The sequence below is a fragment of the Erigeron canadensis genome, chromosome 4 (assembly GCF_010389155.1).
Source record: "Erigeron canadensis isolate Cc75 chromosome 4, C_canadensis_v1, whole genome shotgun sequence".
In the NCBI taxonomy this organism is placed as follows: domain Eukaryota; kingdom Viridiplantae; phylum Streptophyta; class Magnoliopsida; order Asterales; family Asteraceae; genus Erigeron; species Erigeron canadensis.
Window position 1 is genome coordinate 11,296,490 of NC_057764.1, and position 16,362 is coordinate 11,312,851.

The window sequence follows — 16,362 nt, forward strand, 5'->3', positions numbered from 1 at the left end:
AACACAAATAAAGTATTACGGAGCCTCATATGTTTAGTCGGCCCAATTAAGAAAAAAAAAAGGCCGAGCCTTTTATTTTAAGATTGAGGTGCATGTGTCAAGGGCTAAAAAAAATAAATAATAATAAGGAGAGAATCCCTAGTCTAGTTCCTTGTTGCCGCCGAATATACATAGAAAGAGAAGAACAATTTATTCTGGGCATTTGTGTGGGTCTCGTGTGGCATATCAAAAGAAACAAGGCACAGATTTCAATTTATAGGTAATATGGTGTTTTGTTGTTTTCTTGCTTCTTTTGTTTTTCCTTATCCGAGATGTATGTAAAGTCATATATACATATAAATTGTTGGTCATAATCTGGTCGTGTTTGTCCTGATACTTTCCAAGGCTAATCCAAGTCATACTCACATATTATATAAATAGTAGTAATAATATATGGGTAAGAGTGTTGCCTTTTGATGACATACCCGTGATTATATATATAGATATATTACACTATATTGATTAACGATTTATGAGTAAAAAGATGAAATTCATTTGAGAGATGTGTTGTCCTTTCCAAGTTGCAATACTTGTCAAATAAGAAATGGCTTTTGTTTTGATCATTATTATTATTATCGAAAAAATATATGATAAGTATAATATTTCATTGTTGATTTATAAGAAAAAGAGGCAAAGATCATTTAAAAATTTTATTTAATAATCTTGGGTTGTTTTATTTGTCACATGGAGCAGCATTAGTTAAAAGAAACACTAGTGAGTTATTTGTTTTGTGGAATTCGAGTTTGGCCTAACAAAGAAAAGAAAGAAACGATAGTTGTCAAAGTAAGTGGATTTTTTTTTAGTCAAATGCATCTAGCCATATAAAAGCTGCTTGGTTTTGGTCCTTGTTTTTGTCTTGCGCAGGAAACGAAAAAAAAAAGAATAATATTGTTTTTCTTAGCATTCTTCTATATTAGATCATAGTACGTAGTTAAAATGTTTTATTTTAGGTGGTTTTAGATTTAGCGGTTTTTAATTGTTTATTGTTTTTATTAATTTATTCATAGATCATTGATCGTTTATAGGTTGTTGGGAATACATAACAAACTTGGTAAACTATTCTTATTTGTGGTTTGTGTATCTCCTAAAGGTAAGATAACTTGCTTTTGACACATGAGGGACACAACAAAACATAGATTTTATAATTACTCCCCTTTTTATGATGTTTAACTATCTCATGGGTATGGGATGTTTGTGGGGGGTTACTTGTGGACATTTTATGCATGATTTTGTATATATGCTTGTGATAAATGGTTTGTTGTGTGATAGTTGTTTGTTGTTGGCCTGTATACATAGTACACTAGACTTATTTAAGTTGCCATGTCACGAAGCACGTTAAGGGCCCTAATAATTTAACGAAGAATTATCGTGTGTTAACGTGGAATTTAACGTGTGTTTAAGTCTCAAGCACAATGTGGAAAAGTATTAAGCTTAACCCACATTAGTCCAATGGACTCTTGTGTACGTGGATCGCTCGGGGGCAATGTACATGCTTCCCGTGTGACTCAATCATCGTGGAAAGAGTATACCGGGTGGAGTGATTGACCACCATAGTCAATCATCATTGTGTTGTAACATGGAATAATAAGGATTTCTAGGCACTTTATAGGATTAAATATCCTTATGATGTTGTTAACGTGGAATTGGGTGATTGTGCCTATACATATGTGTGAGATATATTTCGTTATAAAAATGTTTTAATTGGCAATCCTTGTTTTGTAATAATCTGTTATCTTACTCGGCTTTTAAGCTGACACTTGTGTTTTGTGGAAAAAATGTTGTGCCCTCAGGTTAGGACTTGAAGCTGATCAGTAGATGGTGCGATGGGTAGCTACTTATGGAGCTTGAGGATTGTGGCTTTAGTTACCCATAGTTGCATTTATTTAAGTAGACTTATTATTTAGCCGTTTGGCCATTATTATGTCGGTTGTCTTTTACGTTGATTGTGAATTTCATTTGGGCTATTGTGATGATATTGTTGGTAACACCTTTTAAGACATTTATTATGTTTTTATTGATTCCGTTATAGATCAAATGGGATTTTTTTAAATGACGCTTAACGAGGTTATGTTTTATTTTTAAAAAATTTTGAAATCCACATTTTTATAAACAGGGTGTTACAAGTTGGTATCAAAGCAATAGTTTAACTGAACCATTGGCCATAGGCGTAGGTCTTGGACTTAAACTAGTGATATATTGCGCATTTGAGCTTTAGCTTGATTGCCTTAGGACGGGTTTGGGTTGAGAGTGAGAGTAAGATTAAGGCTTATATGTATTTGTGTGTATATGCATATTTTTGTAGGTTAGCCTTATTTTCCTGACTTCTCGCTATATCCGTCACTAAATTCGTCGTTGTGATTTTATAGAATTATGGTGAACACAAGGAGCATGAATGGTGTTAATTGAGCGGGTTGCTTCGTAGTGTCACCAATGAATTAACCAGGACAAGAGCTAAGTTGACTGAAATCAGAAATGAGAGGGATTATCTATTGAATCAGCCTCAAAGGTCAGGAGAGAGTTACCCTCGCCAGAACCGCCGGAAAGAGGAACCATCTCCCACCCGTTCTTTCACGGGTAATACTTCTTCGATTCACTCTATTCATCGACAGGAGGACAGGACCCTTGATGGTCGGGATGGTGATACTAATAGGAGGCGTAGGGATGATGGTGATAGGATTATTGACAGAAATAATCGTGATCGTGGGGGTGAGTATAATAATTTTATGAAATGCAAGCCAAAGTTTTTCAAGGGTGGTCACAATCCAGTGGCAATAGACGTTGGATTATGCAAATGGAAGTTGTATTTGAATCTTGTGATTGTCCGGAGAATAAGAAAGTGTTGTTTGCCTCGAGAATGTTTGAGGATAGTGCTTTAGATTGGTGGAATACTCGTCGCACTGTTTTGGGTTCAGCTTACATTTCTAGCATGACTTGGCAGTCTTTTGTTGGGTTATTTGAAAGGGAGTATTGTACTGACAGGGACTTAGAGGTATTAAAGCAATCGTTCTTGACTCTCAAAAAGGGGGATAAATCTGTGGAAGAATATGCTAAGTTGTTTACTTAGAAGATGACATTCTGCCCTCACTTGTGTGGTACTGAAGCAGCTACTGTTACCCGTTTTGTGAATGGGCTTCCAGCTGAGTATCGTGGGTTCTGTAGGAGTAAGACTACCTTGAGTTTGGCTGTTGATGAGGCCAAGCGTGTGGAGTATGACTTGGGGTCCAGGGTTAGGAAAGACGGTAATTCTGGTTTTAAAAGGAGCAATGACAGGTCTTCAGGATCGAATAAAAGGTTTAAGGGTAATTCTTCCAATAGCAGTAATGATAAGAGGATTGGGACTTGGTGCGATAGATGCAGGTCTAAGCATACTGGGCAGTGTACTATTAGCACTCTTCGTTGTAATAGGTGCACCGCTACAGGTCATTTGGCTAAAGATTGTACTGGGGAGGCTCGTTGTTATAGGTGTAAAAAGACTGGACATCAAATTGCTGATTGCCCGCAAGCAAAAGAGGGTGAGAAAAAGAATGAGCGACCGAGGACTACAGCTCGTGCCTTCAACATGACAGCTGAACAAGCTCGATCAGATGATGAGGTAGTTAGCGGTACCTTTATTATTAATTCTTCTCTTACTAATGTGTTATTTGACTCTGGTGCAAATAGATCTTTTGTGTTTACTTTATTTGCTCCTAAGCTTGGTACAGTAACTCACCCATTAGATACACCAATTGAGGTTGAGATAGTTGATGGTCGTACTTCTATGGTTCGCAATGGCTTCTTTGATTGTTCTATTAAGATAGAGGGTCATTCTTTTTCTATTGACTTGTTGCCCACTACTGTTTCTAGCTTTGATATTGTCGTGGGTATGGATTGGATGTCTAAAAGTGGTGCTGTTATTCTCTGTTCTAAGAAGATTGTGCGTATCACTACTCCAGATGCTGATGTAGTTTCTGTCTATGGTGATAAACAAAAGGGTAGTGTGAAGATTGTTTCTCTTGTGAAAGCTCTTAGATGTATCCGACAGACTAAGAATCATTCTGATCATTTTCTGGCTTATGTGATTGATTCACGGAAAGCTAATCCTTCTATCTCTGATGTTGATGTTGTAGCTGAGTTTCCTGATTTCTTTCCAGATGATCTTCCTGGTCTTCCTCCTTATAGAGAAGTAGAGTTTCCTATTGATCTTATTCCTGGTGCTACCCCTGTTGCTAAAGCACCTTATCATCTCACTCCTACTGAGATGAAGGAGTTGATGTCTCAACTCCAAGAGTTACTTGATAAGGGGTTTATTCATCCGAGTTCCTCACCTTGGGGTGCTCCTATTCTGTTTGTAAAGAAGAAATATGGTTATATGAGGATGTGTATCGATTATCGTGAGCTTAACAAGCGAACGGTGAAGAATAAATATCCTCTTCCTCGTATTGATGACTTATTTGATCAGTTGCAGGGTGCTTCTTATTTTTCTAAGATTGATTTGCGGTCTGGTTATCATCAGTTGAAGGTGGATGGAGAATGTAACACCCCGCTAAAGCGGAATACACGAGATGCACAGATAAGCACAAGCACGCACAATACAAGTTCAAACACAGCCAATAACATTAAAAGGGAAGAAGTTCATATGTTATTACAGAACATGGGATATACCCAGAATAGTCAATATCAAGAAGACAGAACAATTGTCTTTACAGAAACAAGTCTTGAACTGAATTGAGCAAAAAGGAAGTCTTCACAGCTACTGATCTTGTACGCACGAATCAATCGCCAAGGAAAAGAGCTCAAAGGATGAAGACTCCTATGCTAAAGGATCTACTAGCCTAGCCAGAAAAGCGTGTAAGTTCAAAAGGTCAACTACGAAAGTAGTTGGTGAGCTTCACATAAAGTACTTAATAGTTATACATAATAATAATATGTATAATAAGAACAAGTCATAAGGTCAGTACGTTTATCAAAAGTACTTTGTAGTAGTAAGAACAGTTTTAAGAACAAGTATGCACTTAGTATGTATGTATATAATTACTGCTAACCCGATTGGCCAGTGATGAACAATGTTGAACCAATAAGCTCACACAAACAAGTGAGCTAAATATGATCTAGATCAGAATAAGTACAGATAATATGCATCCTCCAGAACTGTAGAGAATGAGGGTGGGCCTACCCTAACAGCGCTGTCCATAATTACCTACGGTTCATTCCCTGAACTGTGGGATATGAATTGATAGCAGTAAAGATAGAACTCATATATAGAACGATAAGTACATAATAGAGAACAGTATATCAATAGATATACATCAGAGAGTATGTATAACGGTATTCATGTATTCAAGATCCTGCCCATTCAAGATCTAAATACACACCAGAAGATAATTCAGATTCATTTTATAAGTGTTTCATACGATCATAAAATAGTACGTAGAACAGTTCAAGAACATATATATATATTTACACATATATATATAAGTACAAAATAGTTTTCATGCTTTTCAGTCCCCGATAAAGAACTATGAACAAAATGTACGAAAAGGGGATAAGTGAACTCACAGTGATCTGGTACAGTACGGTTATTGAGCACAGAGAACAAGCACAGAGATAGATATATTATATCTATAGAAATCCAAGTGCGTCTTGACAGAAGCCTAAGTACACATTGTTGTACACATGATATGTACATATATTAGACTCGGTGATTAATTAATCGCAAAAATGTTCTTGATGATCCGATGATTTGGTCCTTGATGAACTTAGAACGTTTTGACTCTTAAAACAATTTTGAATGAACCTTATGTACATGAATTGGATTTGAACTGAACGTTTTTGAACACACACAACATAATTATACCATTAATTAGTTGCACATGACTTTATTAGTGAACTCTAGTCTTAAACTCTTGTCTGATGGTTCATAGGACTCGCACTTAAAATATCATAGTAAGTCACAGAATTATTATACTTGGTCAACGGGTAACGGTTCAACTAGAACTCAAGTTGGAACTAGTCTCGGCAAGTTTATATAATCTATGGTGTGTCATAATGATGTAAGGAGACTAAAAGCACATTGGATGATCATGCACAAGATCTCGTCATATTACTAATTATGAGTGTCACAAGGCAATACAAGATCGTTTAGGATTTTATCGAATAGGTTGTCCCAAATTAAAAGAGGCTCAAGGTCGTTTCAAGGCTACAAGGAATAAAGCAAGTCAGTTCGTTTTAGGGTAATTAAGTTGTATTAGTTACATCCTAAAATAAAGTCGTGTTAGATACACCAAGGCGAGGTCGTTCTAGCTAGTTAAATGCACAAGTCGTCTTGGAGTTTATTGCACAGATCGTCTTATTTGGCAAAGCAGATCGTCCCAGAGTTTTAGTCAAAATAGGTCGTCTCAAGGTTCTAGCCAAATAGATCGTTTCAGAGTTCTAGTCAATTAGATCGTTTCAAGCCTCTAGCAAAACAGATCGTTCTATCCTCTCCTGTTTGGATCGTTTTAGAGTATTAGATTCCAATCGTTCAAGTTATACATATAGGCTCAAGATCGTCCCTAATTAATGTGTGACCAAAACAAATCGTCCAAGAGTTAATTATTCAAACTAATCGTTCTAGTGTCACATCATTTAGATCGTTTTGTCCTAGGCACCTTTGGATCGTTTTGAGTGAGCTTCATTTAGGTCATTTCATGTAAGCTTTGTTTAGCTCGTTTTAGTTCAACTAGAAAACAGATCGTTTTTGCTCACTTGTGAATAGATCGTTCTAGCTCAATATCGAAAGGGATTGTTTTACACTTTAATCAAACAAATCGTTTTAAGAACTTGAGGGAAGTAAAACGATCTGATTAATATCGTTTCAAAACCACATAGTCAGCAATTAGGTTCTGATCTATTAACACATCAGACTCATGCCATGATTCGAATCAGGATTCCATTTGAGCTAAACCAATCACTTGATCGGTTACCCATGAGCGAATCCATATCAAATCAACACAAATCACCACGATTAGCTAGAACAGAGTATGTACAATTCAAAACAAGTCACGTTAGCTCATGAACACCAACGAGCCAAACACGAATCAGGTAGCTCTTTCTTCCTAATTTCTATGTCGGTTTGTATGACTTCTAGGATTAGTGGACATAGTACCAGTATATATAAGCTCAATAACATCATTCTATTATGTAGAAACACATTTTAGAATCATCAAAGCACAAGAACAGTTTGTTTCTTCCAAGTCAAGCTACCTTCACTTTCAAAATAGATTTTGTAATTTAATCATGTTATGACTCAATTTTGTTCACCAGAATGATGTTAAACACATCTAGATACAAACCCATTGATTATTAACATGATTTCTTAACAAAAATCGGACCAAATCATCAAGAACATGAACATGAAAAAGTACAAATTCAAATTGCTCAAATTTAAATTGTTGTTGTTACCTGTGATTCGATTATGGAAACGTGTTTTGATCGTCACGAGGAACCCGAAAGTACAAACGATTTCTCAATATCAACCCAAAATAAAAAGGGTTAATTTTAGTGTGTGAAAATGGAGGTGGAAGGTGTCTGAACTATGTGTTTCTAGTGAGAGAGTGGGGAAATGGAGGTGATGAAGGAGTTGTGTGGTTACTCAAACTAAACTTTCCTATTTATACCTTTTCAAATATAAGCACAAGGTATTTACAAGGGATCATTGGTGAACATTTTGCACTAGAACATTCATGGACAAGCACATTTATGAACCGAAACTTCGTATTTTTATTGAATTAATTTATAATTCGTCATATAATTCATGATTTAAGATCAAATTGACCTTCAAATAAGCACATATTTTATGTCTAAAGTGCGTCATGAATTTTAGTAAATTGAACTGACTGGCCATTCAGATGGCGAAAGTACGAACTAAGGAACTTTAATTAGGATATTTATATGACGGTTGTTACATTCTCCCCCACTTAGAGGATTTCGTCCTCGAAATTAAGAGTTTTGCCGATCGAAAAGATGAGGGTACTTCTTCTTAATGAAGTCCTCGCGTTCCCAGGTGTCCTTATACCCATGTCTAGCACTCCATCGAACACGTACTAACGGTACTCTACCTTGTCTAGTTCGTTTGGCATCTTGGTCAATGATCTCAATGGGCTCTTCAGTGAACTCGAGCCCTTCGTCGATGTGAACGTCCTTAACGGGGAGGACGGTCGGATCGTCAGCCAAGCACTTCTTCAAGTTGGACACGTGAAAAGTGTCATGAACATTGTCAAGTTCTATCGGTAATTCCAGTTTATACGCAACTGGTCCGACACGTTTGATGATTTTATAAGGTCCAATGTACCGAGGCGCCAGTTTGCCTTTGTTGCCAAAACGGGCAGTACCTTTCCAAGGCGAAACTTTCAACAGAACTTTGTCACCCACCTGGAACTCTAAGGGTTTGCGGCGTTTGTCAGCGTATGATTTCTGTCTGTCTTGAGCAGCTTTAAGCTTCTCTTTAATAATAGCGATCTTATCGGTGGTGTACTGTACAACTGGAAGTTCTAACCAACTTCTTTCACCGGCGTCAAGCCAACAAAGTGGGGATCTGCACTTACGCCCGTATAAAGCCTCGAACGGTGCACACTGAATGCTCGCATGATAGCTATTGTTGTACGAGAACTCGATCAACGGGAGATGTTTGTCCCAACTCCCTCTGAACTCTAATGCACAAGCACGGAGCATGTCCTCCAATGTCTGAATAGTACGTTCGCTCTGTCCATCCGTCAGAGGGTGATAGGCGGTGCTCAAGTTCAGTCTAGTACCTAGAGCTTCTTGAAGTGACTGCCAAAAGTCGGAAGTGAAGCGAGGATCTCGGTCTGACACAATTGACAAAGGGACACCGTACTTGGTCATCACGAATTGGAAGGAAACGAGCTGATTTCGTCAGCCTGTCTACTATCACCCAGATGGAGTTATGGTTGTTTTTTGTACGAGGTAATTTCATGATAAAATCCATGGTAGTATCTTCCCACTTCCACACCGGGACTTCTAATTGCTTCAACAATCCTGAAGGTTTCTGATGTTTGATCTTAACTTTTGAACATGTCAGGCATCTGCTGACGTACTCGTAGATTTCTCTTTTCATTCCAGGCCACCAATAGTCTAGTTTCAAGTTCTTGTACATCTTGTCTGCACCGGGATGGATCGAGTACTTTGAACTATGAGCTTCCTGCATGATGATCTCTCTAACACCATTAGCTGCAGGGATCCAAACTCGGTTCTTGAACTTTCTGACTCCTTTATCGTCAACTTCGAGTTCTTGAGCGATTGGGCCTAACCGTTCTGCTTTCCGGTTTTCTTCTGACTCCAATCCAATCTCTTGACCCGCGATCACACGTTGTCTTAAATCTATACGATCTGCTTCTTTGATCGATAGGATCTTGATTCGTTCTTTCCTACTCAGCGCGTCAGCTACCACATTTACCTTTCCAGGATGATACTTGATGTCACAATCGTAATCACTCAGTAACTCTACCCAATGCCTTTGTCTCATGTTCAGCTCTTTCTGATTGTACACATGTTGCAAGCTTTTATGATCAGTGAAGATGGTACACTTAGTTCCGTACAAGTAGTGTCTCCAGATCTTTAGGGCAAAAACGACAGCTCCAAGTTCTAGATCGTGAGTAGTGTAGTTCTTTTCATGTACTTTGAGTTGTCGGGATGCGTAGGCGATCACTTTGCCTCTTTGCATCAGTACACAGCCTAGTCCTTGATGGGAAGCATCACAGTACACAACGAAGTCTTCAGTGCCCTCAGGCAAGGTCAGAACAGGTGCTTCACACAACCTGTCCTTTAAGGTCTGAAACGCTTGCTCTTGTTGTCCACCCCAAACGAAGTCTCTGGTTTTCTGAGTCAATTGAGTCAACGGCAGTGCGATTTTGGAGAAGTTCTCGATAAAACGGCGATAATAGCCGGCCAGCCCAAGAAAACTACGAACTTCAGTAGGAGCTTTCGGAGCCTCCCCCTTTTTGATTGCTTCAATCTTGGCCGGGTCTACATGAATGCCTCGTTCGTTCACAACATGGCCGAGGAACTGTACTTGGCGGAGCCAGAACTCGCACTTAGAGAACTTAGCGTACAACTTGTAAACTATGCTAATATGTGTAATGAACCTTTATGTGAAATGGGAAAGTAGGTATTTAAGGAGAATGTAGGTATTGTAACTATGAAAGATTAATTGGTCAAAAGGTTCACTTTTCATTACATGTGGAGGTTTATATAGCCATACAAATTGCTATTAAACCCCTTGGATAATTACAAATAAGTACAAGTCTAATTACATGATAAACCCTTCACCATAACATAATAAACATAAAGGACAAGACAATTGTTAATATACAAAACATGCACTACAAATTATAAAGCTAACAATCTCCCCCTTAGTGCTGTTTTGTAAATGATCATTGGTGAGCTCTTTTCTTTTTCCTTTGACGTCTATTTCTTTTCTTTGTGGATGATTCAGGGTTATCTTGAGAAGCAGCCTGAGATTTGAACACACGTTTCTCATATTTATGTTTTGATTCTTTCCAGAACTTCTTTGGCACAAAATGATACTTAGGATCCTCAGGGCGGTTAGGTGGCTCGATAATGTTGTCTACAAAGTTAACAGGAGGCATGTTGTGAATTCCTTGTTCGTTGTTTGGTGAATATCTGACCCAGGTGCCTTCTGGAATGTGGATGACCCCTTTTTGTTCTTTTGGAAGTCTGGCTGCTAAGATTCGTCTTGATCTTTCTCTGTGATCCAGCCTTTATTTGATCTTGTTAATAATCTTGGTCATCCTTCCTTTTTCTTTCTCAGTTTCTTCAAACTCATGAAGGCTTTCAAAAATAGTTAAACACAGCTTCAGTGTTCCATCATAATATTTGGCAAGTTCGTCTATTCTTATGAAAATTTTATGACCTTGATCACTTTCAAAAACAAAACCTCTTGGGTTGTCAAACACTGCACCATTGCTGAAATTTTCTAAGTTTATTCCATGAATTCTCTGATTTGGTATGGTGAGGTTGACTTTCTTCCTTCTCTTCTCAATGGCCAGTTGGAAGTCTTTTTGGGTTTGGCTCAGTATAAGACTATCCATGTATCTTTTAACTGCATAATAAGCCTCTTGATTTTCAGGATCGGGTTGAATAAGCTTTCGAGCAAAGTAATGAAGAAGGAAGATAAGATCATCTGCAGAAAGATAATTGAAGCGAGCTTCACCAAACATATATTGACGATTGTCCTCTCGTTGAACCACTAACCAAATCAGGCCAGGAGGTCTTGCAAAACCGGGATCACGCCATTCTTTGAAGTGAATACCCACAACATCAACAATCTTTAATCCAAATTGCTTCTTCCATTCTTTATTGGCTTTGATGTTTTTGGCAGTGACAAGATCTTTCAAATACTTTGTCCTATGAAGCTCAATATCGTATGCTCTACGAGCCCTTAATTCGTCGATGTCAATCCTTTTTAATTCTTCTTTTTGAGAGAAGATCTGAGAAGCCTTTTCTTCAAGAAACTTAGTCATTTTGAACAAATGAGGATGAAGTGCAAGATAATTGACTCTACTTCTTTGATTAGCTCGAAAACCTCCTTCATCAATTTGAATGGGTGGAATTCTGGTGTGATCTTGAAATTGGGGATGATTAAGGTGGTGAATAAGTTGGCGAAGGTTTAATTGGTTAAGAGATGGATTGGGTTGAGGAACAGTTGCATATTTATCAAAGCTAGGAGGTGGAAGGTCATTATTGTTAGAAGAATCATTTTCATCATTTGGATCAACATCATTGCCTTCAACTTCAAATGCGTCATCATCTTGAATTTCATTGTTTGTATCTTCAACAATCACAGAGGGATCAAAATTGAGTTCTTGAGATATGGCATCATCCCTATTAGCTGAGCCAAGTATAATTTCAGTATTAGTACTTGCTCCGATCACAGATTCACAGACATTGATTTCTTCAGTGAGCTCTATATCCATTTGTTCATCATTAGGAGCATCTCTAGACTGAGCTTCATCTCCAACAACTTCATTGCTTCCTATAACATCAGTTTCAGCACTAACCCTTACTTCAGTCGTCGCATCTTCTCTATTCTCCCCCTCGTGTTGATCCTGATCATCAGGTTCATCACGTCTACGATGGACGACTGCAGCCATTTTGCAAGATTCTTCTAGTTCAGTAATTCTTTTCAGTGCTGCCTCAAGTTGAGCGTCAGCAAGAAGCGTCTCTTGTTCGGCTTGTTGATTTAGAAGCAAAAGTTGATGTTGATGGTCGAAGCGAGCTTGAAGAGTAGTAAGGATTGCTTTATCAAATGGATCAGCGAGATTGTCAAGAGAGATTAGAGCTGCATATAAATCACCATACATGGTGTTGATATTTGAGCGAAGAGATTGAGTATGTTGAGGAGATGAGTGTTGAGAAGAACGGTGTTGATGAGTTGAGAAGGCAGGAGGGGACAAGTGTGGTGGAGATGGTTGAGGATTTGTGAGATGGAGAAGTCCAGCGGCTTCAAGTTCTTTAAAAAGTTCGCGTTCTTCTGGATTGGCTTTAAGCCTAATGCCATCAGGATTTGGAGGAGGGCTAGAGGTTGAAGAGGATGATGGAGAAGTGACCGGGGCTTTTCCTTTATTAATAGGAGAGCAGAGCATAGCGGTTGGGTGCGGTTGAGTTAAAAGAGCAGGAGCGGCCGACATAAATGTCGTTTGCACACATGTAGGCTCCGTGGGGTTTACAGTGTGGCTTGAATGGTGTTGGCCACCAGGACTTCCCAATGATTTATGAAGCAATTGCTCTACATTGGTTGTTTCAGAACTAGATGGCCCAACACAAGTGTCGGGGACAACGTTTCGGATGGTGGGACTTCCGGGTTCTCCAAGATTGCCCGTTGTACTGGGAATTGTATCCCCAGCGCCTGTCATATTGTCATGAGCAGGACTTGCAGACACTCCTTGAGAAGCTGGAATCACTGACTCTCGGTCTGTTGTGGCAACATCCAAAAGATGTGCGTGTTTAGACACATGTGACCTAGGCGATCTAGACTCAATTGTGTGTGAAAACGAAAGTGGGAGAGAGGCAAGTGTCTCCACAGCTTCAATATCGACATCCTCCAAGTGAGGAATTGATAGTGGACGTGGTTGGTGCCTGTGCAAAAATGAAACTGGATTCTGTAAAGAGAATCCAGAGTGGCGAGTAGGTGAATCAGGCGAGGGTGGGGAATCCTCGACTTCTATCCTACTGGTGTCATCCCGGCTAGTTGTTTGAACTATCAAAGGGCCATCGTTTTCTTTTTGCCCTGTTCCTAGCCCTGACCTATCATCCTCTCCATTATGTTTTTCAACCCCTCCCTCAGGACCACCTTGTACCTCCAGAATTTCCAATATATCATCACAAAAAGGAATTTGATCATTAATATCGTTGTGATCGGAGGAAGAGCGTTCATCATGTGATTCCTCTGGAATTGGTTGAAGAGACGATCTTATAATGTTAGTGGAAGAAGGAGAAGGTGATGACAAAGAATCAGAAGAAGAAGATGAAGGAGTGAGAGGAGAAGGAACAGAGAATGTTGATGAAGATGTTTTTGATGTTGATTTTGATTTTGAGTGATGGCGAGTTTTTCGTTTCTTGTGTGAAGGTGCGGAAGATTGAGGAATTTGAGTAGAAGAAGAAGAAACAGATAAGCCAGGTGCAGAATCAATGTCTAACCCTTCTTTTCTTTTTCGAGCCCTAGAACCCTCACTTGGTGACCTATGCGAGCGTGGGGAAGGCACACCTCGGTTTTGAGTAGCCATACGCTCGGCTAAATACGCTCTGTAAATCCTGAGATCAGGATTATCTACGGGCACCTGGCTGAGCAGAGATTCAGAAATTGGCAAAAAATTGATGTGAGCAATGCGATTGTTCGTATATACATGACGGAAGCTGGAAATAACTACACGTCTTGAAGCAGGGAAACGTTTGATGTTGCTGTGAGTGTTGACAAAATGCTGCATAATGACAGACAAGAAACGGATAAACGCGATATATTTCTTGTTAGCAGTGTGTTTACCGTTAACTTGGAGTCGAAGATGATCAAAAGCAATTGCAGCAAAATCTAGATGGACATCGAATGCGATACCAAAAAGGTATGTTAGAGTGGCCTTGGTGAAGTCGTCTTGACCTTTTTTTGATGGTGACAGGCAATTATTGATAATGGAGCAGAGAGTATGCCACAATGGATGAAAATCCTTCTTTTTAATGTCTCTTAAGGCAGCGCCGTCACCATCATAACCCAACTCGTGTACTCTATGTAGCATCTCAAGAGTTGGTGGAGTTTCAACATAGCTCGATTCTCCCGGTCTTGAATTAGCAGCTGGAAAACGAAGGATTCTTCGGAAATCATCTAGATTGAATGTAAATTGCTGAGAAGCATCGTCTGTTGTTTGAAGGGAGAACCGGAAGAATGGACGAGCTCTTCCTCTTGTAGGAACATACTCGATTGTCCGCCACATTTGATATAATAATTTTTCTTCAATGCCTTTGGCCGTGATAGTGAAGATATTGATCAGTGGATGATATGTGAGCATAGCTGGAATGATACCGAATGGAAAAGTAAACGGTATCATGAGGCGAAGGTTATTCGTCATTTGTTCTGTGGCTCCATCTTTAAGAAACTCCATCCTGAAATTAACAAGTAGACGAATGGGAAACATCGTTTCCAAGGTCAGAAAAGATGGATTATACACTGATTTTCGCAAAAGATGTAAAGGTAGTACAACAAGGCGTTCAATACCTCACGTCTTATGGAAAAGCAATGTATAATTATGAACAACAGATTTTATGAAAAGAACTAGTCAGACACCTTGTTTCACAGAAGATGCAAAAGACAGTACATCAAGGCGTTCAATGTCTTGCTTCTAAAGGAAACCCGATGTATGAGAAGTAGAATAGTGGTAAAAAAAATGAACATTATGCATCTGTTGTTCACGAAAGATGTAAAGGTAGTACATCAAGGCGTTCAATACCTTACTTCTTAAGGAAAACAGGTGGATAATTGAGAAAGTGAATGTATACAAAGAGAGATGGTAACAAGAGTGTCTGCGGACCCACGAGAGTTTATGATCATCAAATTGTTCATAAATAGAAGTATTTTGAGGTCACACAATTTTTATGTAGAGAGAAAAAAATGTGACAAAAACTATTGAGTGTTTGCTGAAAATTGAAAGATTTTAAAAAAATGGACAGAGTGACTTTTCATAAATTTGTGAATTTAGGAACGCATACCAGTGTTTTTTTTTTGTTTTTTTTTATTTCTGGTATGATGCAAAGCATCAAGATATCAAGTCAAAACTAAATATCGATGCACTTGCGAAGTCTAAAAATACTTATCAGAGTGACACCCAAGCAAGATAAGCACATAAAAACATGCAGATAATAGCATAGGCATGCATCACATAAGAAACATATAATACAATTAAGCATTGAGTAAAGTAAATGATAATAGAGGAAATAAGATACCCGAGTACGTAAAATAAGATGAAAGATAGTAATGAATGATGTAAACGAGAAATAATCACCCCTGAAAGATAAAACACAAATGCACAGAAGACATATATTAACAATTTTGAAAAATAGTTGAAAACCGGTTTTAAAGCATTGAAAATTTGAAAACCGGTTTTAATGCATTGAAAATTAAGAAACCGGTTTTAATGCATTGAAAATTAGGAAACCGGTTTTAATGCATTGAAAATTAGGAAACCGGTTTTAATGCATTGAAAATTAGGAAACCGGTTTTAATGCAATTAACAATAGGAAACCGGTATTACAACATAGAAAAATGAGAAAAACCGGTAGAAGTAAATGGGATAACCTGAATGCCGGTTTTGAAGATTAGAAGAACTAATACCGTGTTTCTTTCCGAAGGTGTGAAGGAAAAAATGCCGGGTTTCGATAGTGGGAATTCCGGTTTGTGTTTTAAGAACTAAAATCGGGATTTGGTTTTGAGAAAGCCGGTTTTGACTGAGAGAATTCCAGTTTTTGAGAAGGTAAAGAAGACTTAGAAAATTTTGCAAAAGGGTCAAATAACATCAAAACCGGTTTTTGAGAATTCGGTGTTTTTTTTTTTTATTTTTTTTTTAATTTTTTTTTATGTATGTATGAAAGGAAAAGTTTGGAAAAAATAAGGAAAAGATAGGTTAGAAAGAAAATTTAGGGAAAGATGGAAAGATTTTGTTTTCGGAACACACAGAATCAGAGGCAAGGCATAGATGAATACAAACTCCCCCTAAGAACTTGCATACAGGTTAATGGATAAAATCAACTTACTCACCCTATAAGCATGCAATCTACCCTTGTTCT

The 16,362-nt window shown here is 38.3% G+C and overlaps 1 protein-coding gene across 1 annotated transcript; it reads left to right on the plus strand.

The window, feature by feature from the left end:
• Positions 1-3,106: 3,106 nt before the first annotated feature.
• On the plus strand, positions 3,107-7,924 carry LOC122596965. Its single transcript, XM_043769605.1, has 2 exons — positions 3,107-4,550; positions 7,905-7,924. Exons 1-2 carry the CDS (start codon positions 3,107-3,109, stop codon positions 7,922-7,924), a joined length of 1,464 nt encoding a protein of 487 aa, XP_043625540.1.
• The last annotated feature ends 8,438 nt before the right edge of the window (positions 7,925-16,362 follow it).

Bases quoted from the DNA above. Each gene is read 5' to 3' on its own strand.
- LOC122596965 (XM_043769605.1), top strand. From the start codon at position 3,107: ATGACATTCTGCCCTCACTTGTGTGGTACTGAAGCAGCTACTGTTACC. The intron at 4,551-7,904 runs GTAACACCCCGC...CTGGCCATTCAG, and splicing joins GTTGAAGGTGGATGGAGAAT to ATGGCGAAAGTACGAACTAA.